General features: G+C 43.6%; 3 protein-coding genes and 1 non-coding gene across 5 annotated transcripts in view; 2 read left to right on the forward strand and 2 right to left on the reverse strand.

Annotated features, from left to right (window-relative positions):
* The window catches only part of fam49bb (family with sequence similarity 49 member Bb), a 30,553-nt gene extending 28,966 nt beyond the window's left edge, over positions 1-1,587 (reverse strand). The window contains exon 1 of one of the 2 annotated variants that reach the window (XM_035142656.2): positions 1,431-1,587. The gene's annotated coding sequence lies outside the window, so the exon portion shown is untranslated. The remainder of the gene's footprint in view (positions 1-1,430) is intronic. The other variant, XM_035142658.2, reaches the window with a different exon arrangement.
* Positions 1,588-2,678: 1,091 nt separating this feature from the next.
* Positions 2,679-5,166, forward strand: si:dkey-37o8.1 (Elongation factor 1-alpha-like). The gene is made up of 7 exons (XM_035142268.2): positions 2,679-3,200; positions 3,273-3,452; positions 3,535-3,831; positions 3,900-4,050; positions 4,196-4,452; positions 4,525-4,759; positions 4,850-5,166. The coding sequence occupies exons 1-7, from the start codon at positions 3,057-3,059 to the stop codon at positions 4,954-4,956; spliced, it is 1,371 nt and encodes a 456-aa protein (XP_034998159.1). The 5' UTR covers positions 2,679-3,056; the 3' UTR covers positions 4,957-5,166.
* A 956-nt stretch (positions 5,167-6,122) lies between these two features.
* asap1b (ArfGAP with SH3 domain, ankyrin repeat and PH domain 1b) overlaps positions 6,123-19,019 on the reverse strand; it is a 49,217-nt gene continuing 36,320 nt past the window's right edge. The window contains 13 exon segments of the mRNA XM_035142262.2: positions 6,123-7,479; positions 8,053-8,175; positions 8,822-9,372; positions 9,460-9,524; positions 9,675-9,753; positions 11,278-11,439; positions 12,062-12,130; positions 13,720-13,948; positions 14,841-14,948; positions 15,750-15,817; positions 15,910-16,025; positions 16,921-17,006; positions 18,765-18,951. Of these exon segments, the coding sequence (XP_034998153.2) occupies positions 7,405-7,479; positions 8,053-8,175; positions 8,822-9,372; positions 9,460-9,524; positions 9,675-9,753; positions 11,278-11,439; positions 12,062-12,130; positions 13,720-13,948; positions 14,841-14,948; positions 15,750-15,817; positions 15,910-16,025; positions 16,921-17,006; positions 18,765-18,951 (1,918 nt within the window). The 3' untranslated portion in view covers positions 6,123-7,404.
* Positions 14,180-14,252, forward strand: trnaa-agc. Its single transcript has one exon. It is a non-coding gene; the product is annotated as a tRNA-Ala (tRNA).

Raw genomic sequence — 19,019 nt, forward strand, 5'->3', positions numbered from 1 at the left:
AGTTGAACAGCACTAATTACATTTACTGCACTGGAGGAGAATGTTGGGGTACCAGCCCGAACATATTTCCATTTTAAGCAACTTTAAACAACGTCTCACGTGGAAATATTGCACTTTCTACACCTCTACGTGTATTTGACAGCTACAGTCACTAGTTATCAATCAGAAAATGAATTAGCTGATTGGATAGTCAAATAATTTTGATCATTTTCTCGCATAAACAGTGGATAACAATTTCCTGTGTTATATATGTTTATACACACACAAGTAAACTAAATTTATTTGGGTTTTTGTGCTGTTGAGCTGATTGATTTATGAGTCTTTCACAAACATATCGGCAGAAATGAAAACTTTTACTTTACTCATCCAAACAGTCAAATCACTAAATGGCTCCTCAATCCTGCATCAGCTCTTTGGTTCCAGGTTTTATTTGTCATATGAACACAGGGTCAACAGCACACTGAGAGAAACCGGTCAGCTCGGCGGTGCAATAGCCAAAGTAAAATTTAAATAAAAACAAGGTGTCAAATGAAATACAACACAATACAAAGACTATATAGATTCAAACGTGCTTTAACGATACGGAGTGAGTGTGAATTATTATTGCACATGTGTATGTACAGTTATTACAAACTCAAAGCAATAACTACCACTGAATTTGATTGTATTTTAAAGAGGCACTACTCTAATTGCACTAGTTTTTACTGCATTTACTTTTATGTGATGTGTTTTTATGGGGAGGGGGGGGGTTGTGTGTTCTGTTTCTTTTTCTTGCTATGTGGTGAGGCAGATTCCACACACCCCGAGTTGAGTGGCAGTGGAAAGTCTTGACTCTTGAATTGACTCTTGAATTGACTCTCGAATTGACTCTTCTATGGAGACCCGCTTCGTGTCGCGGCTGTCAGCGGGTTCATTTCCCTCTGAAGCAGCTTTTAAAGATGCCTCCCGTCCAGCGCCTGGAAGCGAGCAGCCGTAATCCGGACCATACGGTGCGGGTCTGGATAATCTGAGCCCACTTGATAAACGTGGCCTGCGGCCGACACACGGGGGGCCGGGGGCATGTCACAGTCAAATGCCTCCGGCCAAATAAAGGAGAAACGTACGCCGGCGGTGTCGCCTTGAGAAACCTTCCGCTGGGCTTAAAAAAAAAAAAGAAAAGAGGAAGTTAACGGTTCCAAACCGAGGACGTGATCGAAAACACCCCCAAAAAACAGACGTTTCTAATTAAAGTGAAATTCAATAAAAAAGAGAAAAACCTCAGTTTGGTTTCGACACACGCGTTTTTTTTTTTGAGTCACCATTCATTTCTTCCCCCAGCGAGGAACAGAAGTGAGGGAGAAGCTCCGGTGAATGGCAACCGGTGGACAGCGGAGGAGGAGGCGGCGGAGGAGGAGGCGGAATGAGGCGCTGGGTTTAATGGTTTCTCTTACCTGGATGCTGGTTGGGGGAATGGGGAGGGGGGGTCGACGGAGCTGGAAGCCGCCTCGCTCGGAGCCAGCAGCGGTGCGAGCCGAGCGGAGAAGAGAAGCGATCTGCGGCCGCTGCTTCCGGGTTTGTTGTGGAGCGTCGATGCCGGAGGGGCGCTCGGTTTGAGTCACCTCTGCGGGGCGGGAGTGGAGTGGAAGACGGACCCGCCCGTGCGCCGCAGACCCGCTGAGGTGTTCCAGCCAACCGTGACTCGAACCGGATCACTCCCGCTCCGACCCGCTCCACCGATGTGTCACCGCTGCTTTCATTAGGGCCGTTAGAACCCGGTTTACTTACTGTGGCGGAGCGATACGGACACGAATTAAAACACGATTAAAAAAAATAAATCGAGTAAATGTATAATATATATATAATAATAATATGACTCTTCTTTATCAGAGTCATATTATTCTAATGTACACACACACACACACACACACACACACACACACACACACACACACACTCTGACCCCAGGTAACCCCATGTAATTGTTGTGGTGTTGTACTTTTGTTGAATATGTCATAGGAAACATTTTACAAACACATCTGTACTTTTCCTATTCATGTACATATTATTATTGTTTTGTTTTTGTGTCTTTTATCTTGTGCACCTGACTCAAAGCCAAGTCCCCCCCCCCCACCCCCAGGATAATAAACAGCTGAAAAGAATGAATGAAAAATGCATTGTTGTGAATGAACACATTTTGTCACAGCCTGTGCTTGAATGGACACAAACTTTGTGATCTCTGGTGATGCAACATCTATATCAGAAAATACAATGGAATGTCTTTTCTGATATAGATGTTGCATATATATTATACAAGTTAGCAGCTGGTGATACAGACATTCAAAATACTTATCCTACAAGTTATACATAGAAAACAGGAACAAGTTACGCAGCCTTGCAACAAGAACATGTGATTAGTTTTATTGTCTGAAGTGCGATGCACCATTATTGATGACACAACAGTTTCCTCGCCTCTTGATTTTCCTGCTTAACACAGTCAAACCTCCACAAACAGCTGCTCGTGTCAAATTAAAAACACGTTTTATCTCCTGTCTGATCGTTTTCTCTTTGTCTCTTTGTGGTTAATCACAGTTTGTTTGATGTACAGCGAGAAGCTGCTTATTAAAGCTGTTTGAAATAGTTCCACCTGCCAAACCCACAGCACCTGGCTGTAATTTGAGCTCATTAGATGATCCACAGAGACTTTAAAAGACAAACAGACTCTAGGTGCTCGCTGCACAATGATTAAAGCTAGAGCTGGAACATTTGCACGATTCCTTACTTTGCATTATTGTACACAACTGAAAGAAACAGCATTTCTGACAAGTTTTTAAAGCTTTTCAGCATTTTATTCTCCTTCTTTCCAAACTGTTTAACAGCGTCACTCCTCAGCGGACTGGACTGACACTAATCAAGCTTAATGATGCAGCACACCTGACTTCCGAGTGGCTCCTGGAGCTTATATAGTCAGTGCAAAGAGCCTGTTCCCACCTATTTGATAGCAGCTACAGAACACGTCCACACAGTTGTTGCATCTCAGGAGAAAATTGTTTGTTTGCTCAGCAAGTTGACTTTCAGCCATGGTGAAAGAGAAGGCTCACGTCAACCTGGTGGTCATTGGCCACGTCGACAGTGGCAAGTCGACCACCACCGGACACCTGGTCTACAAATGTGGAGGCATCGATCAGAGGAAGCTGGAGAAGTTTGAGAAGGCGTCGGCACAGGTTGGGAACAAAAGGCCTAAAACCTAATGTTTAAAATGTTGGAAAACAACTCATCTAATGTGTTTTTTACAGATGGGGAAGAGTTCCTTCAAATTTGCCTGGGTGCTGGACAAGCTGAAGGCTGAGAGGGAGCGTGGAATCACCATCGATATTTCACTGCTGAAATTCAACACACAAAAGTTCACCATGACAGTAATTGACGCTCCAGGCCATCGAGACTTCATCAAGAACATGATAACCGGAACATCACAGGTAAAAATTGCTGAATGCTGAATTTACTGTTGGCATATATGTGTTTTTATTCTTTAATGATGTTCCACTACTGTGATTTCAGGCTGATGTTGCCCTCCTGGTGGTCTCTGCAGCTAAAGGAGAGTTTGAGGCCGGTGTATCGAGAAGTGGTCAGACCAGAGAGCACGCCCTGCTGGCTTACACCCTGGGTGTCAAACAAATGATTGTCTGTGTGAACAAAATGGATCTGACTGAGCCCCCTTACTGCCAGAAGCGCTTCGACGAGGTGGTGCGTGGCGTGAGCGGCTTCCTCAAGAAGATCGGGTACGACCCCGTGACCGTGCCCTTTGTTCCCATCTCTGGCTGGACTGGGGAGAACATGATCACCGCAACCCAGAAGGTAAAAGACATATTTTGCTTGAAGTCAATAAGGTGACATATCAATGTGTTAAATGGATGTCTGTGCAGATGCCCTGGTTCCAAGGCTGGAAGGTCCGACGGAGGGAAGGGAACTCAAGTGGGAGAACTCTCCTTGAAGTTCTGGACTCGATTCAGCCTCCTGTGCGCACCATCAACAAGCCTCTTCGATTACCTCTGCAGGACGTCTACAAAATTGGAGGTCAGGAAAACTAATTTGATTTAAATTGAAATTAAAACTTCCTGATTTCCAGGCCTCAGACTTAATTGATCGTCTTAATTCCCTGTAATGAGTCAGGTGAGTATTTTGGAGGAACTTGTTGAATGCTCTGTGTTCATGCCTCCAGGAGTTGGGACAGTACCGGTGGGCAAGATTGAAACAGGCATCCTCAAACCCGGCATGACCCTGATGTTCTCCCCCGCCAAACTCACTGCCGAGGTCAAGTCCATTGAGATGCACCACCAGGGGATGCAGACGGCCCTGCCAGGACACAATGTTGGCTTCAACATTAAGAATGTGGCCGTCAAGAACCTGCGGCGTGGGGACGTGGCCGGCAACGCCCAGCAGGACCCTCCATCTGATGTCAGCAGCTTCGAGGCCCAGGTCTGTTCGAAGCAGCTCAAGATGTTTAACCATTAAAATGTCTGCTTGTCCTGATGGTGTTTCTGTCTGCAGTTGATTATCCTGAACCATCCAGGGAAGGTGAAGGCCGGATACTCTCCGGTCCTCGACTGCCACACCACCCACGTGACCTGTCGCTTTGCCGAGCTGAAGGAGAAGCTCGACCGACGCACGGGCAAGAAGCTGGAGGATAATCCCCAGGCCCTGGTGTCGGGAGATGCTGCCACAGTCAGACTGGTTCCCATCAAGCCCATGTGTGTGGAGAGCTTCTTCACATACCCTCCCTTAGGTACAGAATCAGTCCTCCTTGAGTCTTTATGTGAATTAAATCTCCCTCATGCTGTCTTCTGAAGTGTAACATGTTTGTTGTGCTCCACAGGTCGCTTTGCAGCCAGAGACCTGAAGCAGACAGTCGCTGTCGGCGTCATCAAGTCAGTGGTGAAGGACCATGGGTCTAAACCACTCAAAGCCCAAGTGTGTAAATAAGTTAGTTTCTGTTTACCAGTATTTTGGTATCACTGCTTTGTGTACAGTTATTTTTATTCGGACTGAATCTTTGTGTTTTGACACAAAGTATTTGTTTTGTGTTTTGAAGTGTGTAGTATTCCTGTGTTGATATCAAATCCAAAAGATACTGTTGAGTTGTACTTTGTTTAAAATGTGAAATGAGACGAGATAATAAAAGTATTATTTGAAGTTCACGTTTCAGACTTTTGACTCATCTGCTCTTGAACTGGTGTCGGATAGAAAAACTGAAACTAGAGTAAAGCTTCAGTTTCAATATCTTGTGTTAAATGTCAAAACCTTATTACTACCACAACAATGTGAATGCACTGCAGTCCTGCATGCAAGTATACAAGTACTCGGTATTATGAAGAAAGTAATGGTCCCTTGACTGATTCAGTCTGACATTATTGGATTACTAAACCTGAGGCACCAACATCACTTTAAAATTGTTTGTCTAATTCTACAATAGATGTACTAATATACAATAGTTTAGTTCAGTGTTTTTCTAAAATGTCTGAGTCCCTTGAAACAAGGTGTTGAAATAAATGAGTCATGAGCGGCAAACTTTCTACTACACAACTTTTACACTTCTTCTCTTTTCTCAACTATATTCAACCCAAATCTCTGCTCTCCCTATATTAGGTCTCAACCTTTTTGTGTGAAGCTCCTTAAGATTATGAATGTTGCACAAAATGAATGAATTCAATTTTGAATTCTTGGTTGAAATGATATTTAAAACCTGTGGAAAAAGACATTGCTTTTGTGTGAAGGGTTTTGCGTGTCATTTTATTCCAAACCCTTAATTTAATAGTGAAATTACTGATAAATATAAAAGTACAAGATTTCCCTCTGAAATGTGGAATAGAAACGTAAGGGTTCAAATTAAAATGCCTAAAAAGGGGTACTTGTGTACTTGTCATTTGTTACAATCTACAACTTGGATTTGTCTACTTTACAGATATGAGAGCTAATTATCCTGCAGAGTTTAAATCACCATTTCCCTTGTTTCTCCATCTTGGAACAGTTGCTCCAATAAGCTGCTTAGAAAAATACACTTTTCCCTCTAATGCTGGAGTTTTGAAATTCCACAGGGAGACACAGACACTTTGAAATCACTCGGTACAATGAAAACTAAAGGAGCAGGCTGAGGGTTGAAGTACAGCACTTTTAATGATACAATGGGTTTGATGGGTTTGTTCCTTAACATGGGGAAGAACTGCAAGTCAGTGAGGACCCGGGTGAAAATACATCGGCTCTCCAGCCCTTTTACAAAGTCCACTCTTCATCTAAAAGACATCTCTGGTTCACAGGCAAACCTGGAAATGTACTGAATCCAGTAACGTGGAATGATATTACATGACTCAAACAAAAAAATAATAATAAAAATTCAAGCTCATGAGGTTTTACAAGACACTGAACTGTGAACACAGGTTGGTGTGAAACGTCTAGCCTGTCAGAAAATCAAGTTATTGCTAAAGATGTCGAGTTTCCTGTACTTGTTATTAATAGTGGCTTTTAACGACAGGATACTGTTTGTGGAGTCCTGCTTAATTAATAGTGGCTCTTCAAACCCTGAGGTGAGCGTCTTAGAACGCAGCACTCCACTCAATTCCAGTCATTGTTACACCATGCACAGAAAAGGTCAAAGCACTGCGGAGATGGGAGTAGAGTTCACACACACGGAGCATACACACAGTGAACAGTGTAACAAGGAGTAAATTAGTGACCTACAGTGAACCACAGGCTTCGATATTCCACCACACAGTAGCAGCAGGTTTCTATACTGTAAAACAACCAGAATACGTGTACACACACACAAAGCAAGCAAGAACGAGGAGTACATTTAATGAAAGATCAGTGGGAGACTCCGGCACCTTCAGTCTATTCTGGTGGCAAACAGGGATGCAAGACACGAATAGTGACGCGACCTATTTCACATTCCTTTTCTCATTTGTCCTTTTTCCAGAAATATATGCTGATAGTTACTTAGAGGGCCAGTAAAATGAATACAGATAAAACTCAACCTCTACCGCCCTGATGCTTAATCTGACAGGCAGAGAGCAATGGTACATGTTTTGTACAATAAAACATGTATATACACTCACACACAAATATATATATTTACATACATATATACACAGTAACAGCATAAACATAGACTTTTTAGGTAAGTGCTAGGGTTCTGAGAGTGGCTTCGTCACAGCCGTGCTATAGGGTTAAGATAATACTGGTAGAGGAAGAATACACACATTCTTTGTACAGCATGGATGAGGAATCCATGGCTAGATCATCCTTCTTGGGTTAATTCTTCTTCGTTGTTGTTTTTTTTTTTTCTTTAGACACTCGTCATGTGACAAGAGGTGTAATGATCGCTATTTACAGGAGCTCCCAATTCAGGGAGAGGTGTAGTGCAAGTCTCTCTGGCTGTCAGTCACTCAGGATGTGCACAAAAGACATGGGGAACACCCCCTTTCTTTCCGGATCTCCTTCAATGTGCCCGATCTGGAAGTCAAAAGCATGAATTAGTATGTGAGGGAAAGATTATGATCTGGCATTCAGAGGGATTTTGACCCCGTTCAGACCTGGTATGAACATCTCTCTCACAAGTGGAGAGCTTAAAGTTTGTCTGTCCACACGTGACAGTAAAATGTGTCCTGAACGTGTCTCCTGTGACAACTTGTGACCGGATCTCACTTCCCCACTCACCCAGAGTTTACAGACGTGTCCGACAATGTGTGTGTGTCAGCTCAAGCCAGAGAGAGAGTGAGCAGAGTCAGGAGGGGCTGAATGAATGAATGCGTGCAGCTATGAAGAAAAACTATAATGTTGATATTGTGGCAGTGGCTACAAACAAATCAATGTGTGATTACAGAGCATTCAGACAGGAGTGGTCACAGGAGAAACGTTAAGGACACATTTTAATACTGGGAGTGAACAGACAAACTAAACACCGCCCTCTCGCAGAACAGATGTTAATACCAGGTCTGTGGAGCCTCTGTGTCTTCAAGGTGGTTCAGAAACCGTCTGAGAACCAAGAGAGTGGAGGTACAGAGTAAATAGTGGAGCAGGACTCACCCACCACTCCTGGTCCTCCTCGCCTGTAACTATGATCACCTCTCCTTCCATAAAGGTCAGCTCGTCGTCGTTGTCAGCCTGACAGTCGTAGATCGTCTTCACCCGGCGGGATTTGCTCTTCCCCTGGACATATTATTCAACATGATTTTAAATTGTAAAGCCACTGTGACCACAAATACTCATTTTAAAACAGACATGGCGACACAGAGAGACGTAGAAAGCATCAAAATCCAAAGTGGAAAATCTCAAGGACAAGAAATCCCCTTGAAAGTACCTGTAAAAGTGGCTGTTCACCACGTTCAGTTTTTCGTATCTTTAAGTAGGACTAAAATTTGCAGCCTGAGGGGACAGAGCTTCTTGGCACCAAACTGACAGCAGCAGGAGAAAATACCACCAGTACATCAGTAGTTTTTAAAAACAAAGTTTTCGAGGACGGATAAAATGTGGAGCAGTGATGGACTTGTTCCTCAGGAGGATTATTGCCTGAATCCAGAAGAGGACGTTAAAACAAACCTTGGGGCCTTGAACAGAATGTTAAAAAGCTGATAGCCAGTGTCAGAGTGTTTTATTGTATCACACTGGATGTTTTATATTTATAGATTAATAAAACTGCGACAGAAGAGAGCCAATATTGTTCTAAAAATCACAAAGGGGGTGAAAAATAGAGTAATAAGTAGAAAGTAGACAAGCTTAAAGTAAAACTGCAGTTAATCAGTTCTACATATAATAAAGAATAGTTCACGAGCTTTAGAGGTGAGCGTGTTTGTACCGTGTTTATCTTCCTTGGTAGCGGCACAGGCGTCTCCGCAGTTCCTACCGGCGTCCCATTGGTGTCTTCAGCAGTTTGGTGGGAGGGGGTCGGGATAGTTGCTTGATTAGGTGAGGGCGAGTCTTGAGGTTGAGGTTGAGCCTGCGGCTGAGGTTGGGCTTGAGGCGGAGGCGGGGGTTGCGTTTGAGGCCTTTGCAACGTCTCTCCAGGAGGTGGCCTGGGAGCGGACTCAGCCACCCCTGGTTTGGGGGGGATGTCGGCGAGGTGGGGCTTGGGAGGGAGGTCTTTGAGCTGGGGTTTGGGCGGGAGGTCTCCCAGCTGAGGTTTAGGAGGCAGGTCAGAGAGCTGCGGCTTCGGAGGAAGTTCTCCGGGTTTCGGAGGGAGATCAGACGTCTGCGGTTTGGGGGGCAGGTCTCCCAGCTGAGGCCTTTCCGCTGGAGGAGCCTTCTGAGGGGTGTCAGTAGCCGGCGGGGACTTCTGGAAGACCTCTGGAGGAAGGCTGGGTTTATCCATAGACGGGTGGTGTATGGTGTCAATCTTCCGCAATGCCACTGCAGAGAGGAGCAGATCATCACTCAATCACTTCTTCATTTTAAAAGATTCTATTAAAATTAAATTTAAAAAAAAAGAGACTTTACCTTTTTGAGGTAGTTTGGGAAGAACCCTTGGACCAAGTGTGGACTTTGTGTTGATTGAAGTAGTGCTGGGGAGAGATTTCCAGATTAAACAAAAACTAAATCTAAGAGGCTGCTTGCACCATCTCAGCTGGAGTGTATTTTGTCATAGTGAGTGATGTCATAAATTTGAGACGCCTGAAACCACAGATTTCCCCGTGGCTGTTGTGTTTCAGTACCTTTGCTGTTGAGGAATGCCTTCAAACTTGTTAGACACAGGAGACATCTTGCTGACAGGAGGCGGAGTAGAGTCACTTCCTACAATATCAACATTAATGACGACAAACAGATTACTCAACACCCCAGCAGAGCGCTCACCACGAGATTATATTGATATAAATGTGGAAATAAATAAACATGCTGTGATGGTTAAAAAAGAAAAATAACAAAACAATGAGGGAGGCGTCATCTGGCTGAGCTTTCCATGAGCCCGTGTTGTTTGGAAACTAACGTTGTGCAAAAATAAAGTTTAATTAGTGGTGGGGTGTTACAGTACGTGTGACACAGAATCCACAAACACCACACCACGGAGGACAAACAATAACAAGACGAATTACAGTTAAAAAAATATCCCCATTTTACAGATATGGGATAAAAGACTGTTTGATTTCACTTCCTCTTTCTCCAAGTCTTTGGAAGGGAACCTCTCTTTTCAGGGGGTCTGCATTTCAAAAATATTAAAGTAGCTATGTGTCTTTCAGAAATGCGAGAAGCCAGAAGAGTAAAAACTTGATATAATATTGAAAAAAAAGAAGAAGAAAATTAATATATGAATAAAAAAATGCGTCGTTAGGGTGAACCAGTCATCCATTATTTAGTTTTTATCCACATTTCATTTAGATCCCTTCATTCTATATTATATATAAACTGCAAATTAAAAAAAAGGCACCAATGGTTTGTGCTGTTCAGGGTGAAATTAAACTTAACCACTAAGAATCTAAACATCAGTAAATGTTTAAGCATTAAAATGTTTATTCTTTGACAAAATAACCCTTAAGAATGAGGCTGGTGATATTCTACACTATTGTCAACAAATCATACGAACAACCGACAGTTAATTCAGTGTACTGACAAATACTGTATGTGTATGATTTCTGTGTAGTTCTCCAGATATTAAAACTGTGAGCCAGACTCTGGATGTCAGGTTCCTTCATTATAATGAACAGGGACACTGTAGTTTACACGCACACAAGCCTGGTTGCATAAATATTCATGAGGATATTCATGAGGACACCAATGCGTTTAAATCTGTAACTGAAAATTGTCGCCTACAAATGCACTATTAACTCCTGTTAGAGACAATCCTGTTACACGAGACAGTGACGAGCTGTTTAAGGAATTTACAATATACTGTACGTGTGGGAGCGGCTTTTAAAGATTTACATCTTCATTGGGACCAATTGACAGTGAAACTGGGACAAACATCATTTTTGTGGGTTTTGTTGACAATATAAAAAAATAGGATAACACCAGCCTTATCATTTGACTCAATAATCACTTAAGGGCTTTTTCTGGAGCTTTCAATAGCATGTTAAAGTATCCACCCGTGCATGGTTGTTATTTTGTCAACAGGTTGTGCGCCGGTTGATAAAATAGGTGAAAGCTCTGGAAAAAAGCTGGCAAGTGGACCTAGAGTTTAGATTATTTTCATCAAAACTTCTATACATTTGTTTATTTCAGTGCAGATCTGTTGAAATCCTCCAGCATCTCTGGAGGATCATGATATTCTGGCTTCAGGCTGGAGCCAGCCCGACTTTACTGTTACGTGTGCTTGCGTCTCACCCCCAGTCAAGCCCCCTTTACTGTGTGGACTGTGAGAGAGCGGGCTGGGTGGGTCAGACAGGGTGCGTTTGTGTCCAGGAGGTGGGGGCGGAGGCCTCTTCTTGGACAGGGTGGAGCTGCCTCCTGGAGTGAGTGTAGAGGGAGGGCCAGATGGGGGAGGAGCTGGAGGAGCGATACATAAAACACATGAGGTGATGAGGCCGACCTCCAAAAAATCATTCTGTTAACCCCCAAATCCCAGAGAAGGCAGAAGAGAGGAGAGGAGGATGAAACATGGAAAGGAGAGGAGGAGCGGAAAATATGGAAAAAAGTTCTGCTCGCTGTCACGGATAAGTTTATCGAGACAAAATGAGGACACAAGAAAAACCACAAATATACAACTGTTAAATTATGAAACAAGATACTAAGTGTGTTTATAGCGTGTCTATCAGGTTGGTGTGTTTATGAATATGCCTGTCTGTCTCTACTTGGACACCAAAGCACTCACTGGTCACTATTATAGACAAAATAAAGCGTGCGAGCAGCTAATAGAGAGCTCAGCCAGAGAGGAATCAGCTGCGGTCAAGGTTTACAGCTCAAGGATGGTGGGACATGATCGTAGACGGATAAAAAAAAATCATCTAGACAAGAAATGTTTAACTTGAAGCTCAAGTTGGCGACGTGGTCCCAAAAAAATCACCACCACCCTTTAAACCTGAGCTGTACAGGGAGAAACAACTGAGGGGTAACTGTATATGGGCCACACAGCCGAGTAAGGAGGAGAACGTAAAACCAGGATATTCACTGATGTATGGTCGGGTGCCAGCCAGTGTGGCGTAGTGCGAATGAGAGCCGAGGAATGCCAAGTGAGGAGCTGAAAGAATAGAGAAACAAAAAAAGAGAGAAAGAAAGGAGAGCGAGATGAGGAGTGTGGGAGAGAATCTGCAGCATGTCAGTCTTAAGAGGAGCTGCTCCCACACATTATAAAATAACAAGATGAAATCTTATCAGTGGCAAGCAAAGAGAAAAAAGAGCAGCAGCGGGTGCAGAGCAGGCCCCCGGGGCGAGCTCGTCAGCACCCGCTGAGAAAGAGAGGAAGAGAGAGAGAGAAGGGCACTAATAATCAGGAGCATCTGCAGAGTTAGCATGTTCTTCTATACACTGTGCAGGTATGTATTATTTTTGCTTAAATACAAAGTTAAAAACTACACTTGTTTCCAGTGCGTCAAATAAAAACTTTTACTACTGAGTCTATTGAAAATGATCTGAATAGTTCCCTGTCACCTCCAGGAACAGAGATGCTCCAGGAACTAGACTTCTGGGAACTGAATTTAGACACTGGTTCCTGTGGTCGACAGGAAGGTGAAGGTCACGCGTTACTAAAGGGCTTCCTGAAAAAGTTGGTTGAAAAGGAAGTAACTGACACGTCTGTCAAACTTGACTTTTTCTCCACATGCATGTGAGGTGTGCGTGTGACTGTGATATGAGTGAGATCAGTGACATTTGTTGTGTGGGAGTTAGATATATTTCGATTTAGCAAACACATTGATTAGTCTTCATTCTCCAAGCATAGTGTTGTAAAAAAGTTTAATATATCTTCTGAAAACTAAGAGCATAAATGTAGCCTCTATGTCGTTAATGTTAATACTCATGTGTTAAATTGAAGATCGGTGGTTTAAACAACAATTACCACATTTCTAGAGCGTGAAAGTAGAAGGAAACTAATTCAAACTTCTTCATTAGCACTGAAAGCAGATGCAGTTTCTCTCCTTCTTTGTTTTTAAGAAAAACAAGATTGATGGACTGAATGACTCGTTAGGATGGATGTGTTGCAACGTAAGCTTCTGCAATATTTCAAACCACCGACTTCAGTCCCCCCACAGAAGGAGGAGTGTTATTTTTAATTCTGATACTGCAGAGACAGCACGCCCCCAGTACACTGTGTGTGTGTATAATGTGTCGGGACTAATGATTAAGTGTGTATCCAGCTTCCCTTTCACACGCCTGTCTCACCGCTGCCACCCTGGCCTCTCCTGCAGCCATGTTTTCCTGAAGGTTTACTGTGTAAGCAATCTTAATGACACCTGCTTCCCGCCCTCTGGTCTGTTTGTTGGCAAATTGCATACCACTGCAGGGTGTGTGTATCTGTCGGTGTGTGTCTGTGTGTGTGTGTGTGTGTGTGTGTGGACTAATGGACAGCACAAAACTTTCCAGAAAAGCGATTACGAAGCGTTCTTCTGTTGCTAATTCTGTCCTGGATACAATCAATAGACATAATCAAGTCAATTTTACAAGCTACAAGTGTACAGACAACCTTTGGACTATTTGCATCACATTTAGCTAAAGAGGTAACCGAACATAATCTCCTGAATTTAGTGCGACTGTGTATAAACCTGAAATTAAACTGAATGTTGTCTGGAAATGGAGGCTGGCGTAAAGGCGCTCGGAGCAGGCAGTTCTGACCTTTGCCCTGGTTCCTGGGTGGCAGCGGCGGCCCGTCGGCCACGGGGGAGGAGGTGAGGTCGGTGGACGCGCTGTACATCTGGTTGGTGAAGGCGCTGTAGGACAGACGCTGCTGCTTGTCCCTCTGGCTGATGAAGCCCGGCAGGGAGAGCTTGTCGTGGGGTGAGAGGCTGGAGGAGTGGCAGAAGCTCTGGGGCCTCGGGGAGCGGTCCTTCTTGATGGGACTGGGCTGGAGGGTGGGTGGGGGGAGGACACGAGACAAATGAGACTTTAGATTGATTTTAGGGACGAAATAAAAAAACAGACATGCTGATGATTAAATTATTGACAATCATTCTGCAATTAAATTCATCATTTTGTGACAAGCTGCAAATTACAAGTCCTTCAGACAGCTAACCTCCATACAGTATGAGTGTGCCCATTGGCTCTAGTTCACTTTGAATGAGAGGCAGTAGTACATGGGGGATTAGCTCAGATGGTAGAGCGCTCGCTTAGCATGCGAGAAGTAGCGGGATCGATGCCCGCATCCTCCAATGACATTTTTTTTTCACGATTACATTGTTTTGGTGTCTGCAGCAGTAGAATGACAAACAAAGAATCTTTACTTGCTAAACTGACATCGTCTCTTAATGCTGATGATTTAAATTGGTACAAATACATCTTAACGTTAATCTCAGCAACCTTGGGAAATCAATCCTTGGATTCTCTTACATTGTGTTTGCTGTGGTGAGCTGTTCATTAACCTAATGAGAACCAGTTTGGTCAATTACTCTAACAAATGTATCCCTGGATGTCTTCACATCTTTTTTATCTGCAAATCACAAAATCAATGCTTATCAGTGTCTATTAATTTGACTATTTTCATCCTTTATTCTAATTCTTTACACACAAAGACACACAAAGACACGAGAGAAGCTTTTGTTCTCTGATTCTCTGGAGATGACATCAAGTCTCGTTTCTATTCTGTTTCATGTTTGCGGGGAACGTCTCACCATATCATACGAATTTGGAAGATCAGCCACAAAGACGACAAAATATATCAAATCCAATCACTGAGCTCTGGAGGAAAATTCCCTCAGGCATGATTATTAGTAGCATTCAATAACATGATGTGTTCGAACCTTATCATCCAGGTCGTCATCGCTCTCGTCCATCTCCTCCAGTCTCAGGCTCCATTCATACTCCACATGGATGTGAGGGTTGAATTTCCCCTCGGCAGCCTGCACAAGCTAACACACACACACACACACACACATTCATCAGTTAAGCTCAGGCAATGTACAGTGGCGACAGTCTAGGATTGCAAATACGAATATTTTCATTATCAGTATATTTTCCGAGTATTTTTTCTTATTAAATTGTTGGAAATAGTGGAAAACGCACAGTGTCCAAGCTGATATATTCCGATGTGCCATTATGTTCGTCTAGCAACCAAATATATTCAGATAAATTAAGAATTTACTGTATGAAAAATGAATTTGATGAATTATTTGCTTGAACAAGACTTAGAATGATGAATTATTTAAAAAGACTCAGCTCTACAACAAAGTAAAACACTATAAATAGGTAAAAAAAAGAAAAGCAAACAATAAAAAATGCAATAAGGAACATTAACACTATAAATTGGGGTCAAACATAAGAATTAGGAGAACAATAAACCACAGATATGATAGTGTTATTCTCTACATGAGAGCAATTGTCCAATATACAGAGGTACCACAAAGAAACATTACATTTAAAGCTGCTTTTTTGTCTACATGCTCATATTAGCGTTAATAACAAACATACATCAACAATTATTTCCACTCTGCTGACATTGTTGCCTGCGGCTGGAGACGGACCTTTGACTGCCATCTAGTGTTCTGAATTGTCTGGTCAACACGTGTCCAGTCAACGCTTCGCAGCTTGTTGTTTAATTCATCTTATTTCATCTGTATTGCGTGATTTTCATATAAGTTTATAAATCTTTATAGACCATTAAAAATCGACTGTGGTGTCCAGACGCACCAGCTGGGCAGACGTGTACTTACTGCCTCCTCGCACTGACTGTTCCTCAGTCGCCTGGCAACGTCCAGGGCCGTCTCTCCGTTCTGATTGGCTGAGGGGAGCGGAGCGATAGTCAACAGTTAGGGTCTGAAACGTGTGCACGGATGACATTAACGAGACGATGAACCTCGCCGTGTGACTCACTGATGTCAGGAGCCGGCTTGCCCCGCAGGAGTAACTTGAGGCACTCGGGCTTCTCGTACATGCAGCAGTAATGCAGGGCGGTGTTCCCCCATTCCGTCTGCTTATCCACGTTACCACTGAGAGAACACACACACACACACACACACACACACACACACACACACACACACACACACACACACACACACACACACACACACACACACACACACACACACACACACACACACACACACACACACACACACACACACACACACACACACACACGAGTAGTCAGGACACGGGTCAAGAGCCGGAGGGTGTTTTCCACAGCCCGGCAGCTTCAGGTTAATGTGGTATTACCCAGGATTTAGTGAGAGAAAATGGTTGAAAACAAACAAAGATCTGTCTTTTACATTAAAAGTCAGAAGGAAAAAAACTAAATACAGCAAAACTAAAGCACAGCAGGCATTAGCTGTATTAGCTGTGCAGAATCTTCAATGCTATACAGCCACAGTCGGTAAATAACCCATTTATGATCTTCTGCAGCTCCCAGAGTAATATCTTAAATAATGAGGCCTAAGCATGACACTGTATGAGCACAGCTATTAATTAATGAGAGGGTCCCGCTTCTTGTGCATACAGACTGTGTGCGGTAGGAGCAGTGGTGGGTAAACAATTGAAAAGAGGAATAAATTAAGGCAGCGAACAAGTGCTTGACCCATTTCTGTTTGCCTTGTGGGAATCTGAGCTGAGCTGTGCAGCACTAAGCTTTCCTCTGCACTTCGGCTGCTTTATCACAGACCAGAGCGCCGAACAAGAAAGACTCGCAGCAGACAGACAGATCATATTTAATACTGTGTTTTCCCACCAAAGCGTTGTTTACTGCATAATTTAGCCGTAAACCACTGATGTGTTCAAAGACATTTTGACAGCTGTTTAAACTCGCATGAAAAGCCGAAAGTCAGTCCGGGCGCTTGTGCAACATCATGCTGACTTTTCTCCTGCAAGTGACAGTTAAAGATTTACCTGTTCTGCACAAGGAAGTCCACCAGGTGCAGTGAGGTTTGGTCAGCAGTCCGTACAGAGTAGTGCAGTGCTGTCTCTCCGGCTTCCTGCAGGGGGCCATCAAACACAGCAAAGACACGGTGAGACAATCTTGGGCAGCATCCATTCTGTATTCTCTCCCTCTGTGTCTCTTTCAGCATTTAAACAAGCTGCAGTAAACAAAATGGCTCCTAAAAAGTCATATTTAAGCCGACGAGAAACTACGATTTTGTCTATTTTAGGGGATATTCTCGCAGATTGCCCCCGAATCGGTTTGTTAAAACCGTAAAAAGCTTTTTCTTTAGATTCACCATTAAAGCTGGAGATATAGGCTTAAATTAAAGGAACGGTTACATGTATTGTATATTTGGTGGCATCGATAGGTTTGAGAATGGGCTGTGTTTCGTCATGCATTCCTGTAATGCTATCTGTGCCGAGGTTTAAGGGGAGAGTGGGATGTCACTGTGCAGTCTGCAGCCATTCAGATGCACCGACAGCAGCAGTTCAGATATCGGTGAGTCAGACTTGATAGCAGCAGCAGCAGCAGCAGCTCCCTCTCTCACCAGATGATGTCCTCTTTCATTCTGTTGCAGCAAACGCACATTTAATTTTTCATTAGGGAAAAAAACACGTCTGTGTTATAAAACCTCGACCCATTTATGTCAGATTAGGTTTCACCAGCCATGTTGTTTACGGTTCGGTACAATGAGAGAGAGAGAGAGAGAGAAAACAGGCTAAAGCACAGAATAAAAAAGCTGACTCGTGAATCGAGCCACTGCAGATGTCGTCATTCAGTAAATAGGGCCTCAACAGAGATTAAGGCACACAATGTGGTGGAGGTTGTTGGATGTCCCCACCTGCTGGCGAAGTTATTACGGATGACTCAAGATTTTCCAAACGTTACGCCCATTTCTACCCACCAAATAATTCACCGACTGGTCAAGATGTGTCAGCGCTGGTTGACGGGAATAAATCTCACATGAGGACGAACCGCTGCAGCAACATGTGCAGAGCTGCGGGGAGGCCATATTCCTGGCTTTCTAGTTTAGTGTGAGATCACTGAGCGTGATAGAAATATACTGTCGCGCTGCATGTGGAGGTCTCGGCAGGAGGTTGGCAAAGATTACAGGCAACTTGCTAAAACCGAGAACATCAATTTCCCCGTGTTTTGTATCATGATTAAAAGACTAGTTCACCTAAATAACACAAAAAAAATACATCTTTTGAAGGCTCCTCAAAGTGCGGCAGATATGTGCTTCCTTCCATCCCTGGAAAACAAAGGCTCGAATGGGTGGATCCTTCTCTCAAAGCGGTAATGGCACCGGCAAGCGAAGAAACGCCTGATGCTTGAGTATTAAGCTACGGTAAACATGTTAAAAAACCAAGAGCCAATAAACCTTGCTCAACATTGTGTCCAGCTGCAGCTCTGTTACTGGACGACAGCAGTAATGGCTGGTGACGCAGAGCAAAGAAATCCTCTGTAGACCAGAGCGTCTCCTTTGGGTTTGCAAGCTTTTATGCAACTGGCAAATGTAAATATTATAATACATCTTCTCTACATCTGTCAAAGAAACTCTGACACTTCCATTCACTCACAACTCAATCATACCAGGCAGATGAGCTGATGATCTACTTCCACATTAGTCGTCTCCAAAACAGAGCGTGATGACAATTGATGCAGTGTGACACACCACATGACGTTCAAGTATCGCAAAAGATTATCATTCCACATCAAATCATATTATTTACTTGTGGCCTTGGAGTAAATCATTGAAGTCCCACAGCCCGGGGGGGTTGGAAACCACCGCTGCAAAGGTCAGACTCACCTGCCCCGCGTCTGGCAGCGGCTCCATAAGCTCCACCCCCTCTGCGTAAACCTGGACGAGGGCCAGCAGGTCCCTGGACTGAACCGCCTCAAACAGCTCGATCATCTTAGCTGCTGCGGACGTGCACGTCTTCCTCGCATACTTGTGGTCCACGTACTTAGCGTTGATGAACTCCTTCCTTACCGTCCTGTGGAAAAATTTAATAATTGTTATCAAAGTTTGTTTTGAGAGAAAAGGAATATGAAAGGGTATGAA

The sequence above is a fragment of the Hippoglossus stenolepis genome, chromosome 19 (genome assembly GCF_022539355.2).
Source record: "Hippoglossus stenolepis isolate QCI-W04-F060 chromosome 19, HSTE1.2, whole genome shotgun sequence".
In the NCBI taxonomy this organism is placed as follows: domain Eukaryota; kingdom Metazoa; phylum Chordata; class Actinopteri; order Pleuronectiformes; family Pleuronectidae; genus Hippoglossus; species Hippoglossus stenolepis.

Bases quoted from the DNA above. Each gene is read 5' to 3' on its own strand.
- si:dkey-37o8.1 (XM_035142268.2), top strand. From the start codon at position 3,057: ATGGTGAAAGAGAAGGCTCACGTCAACCTGGTGGTCATTGGCCACGTC. The intron at 3,201-3,272 runs GTTGGGAACAAA...TGTTTTTTACAG, and splicing joins TTGAGAAGGCGTCGGCACAG to ATGGGGAAGAGTTCCTTCAA. The intron at 4,453-4,524 runs GTCTGTTCGAAG...TTCTGTCTGCAG, and splicing joins TCAGCAGCTTCGAGGCCCAG to TTGATTATCCTGAACCATCC.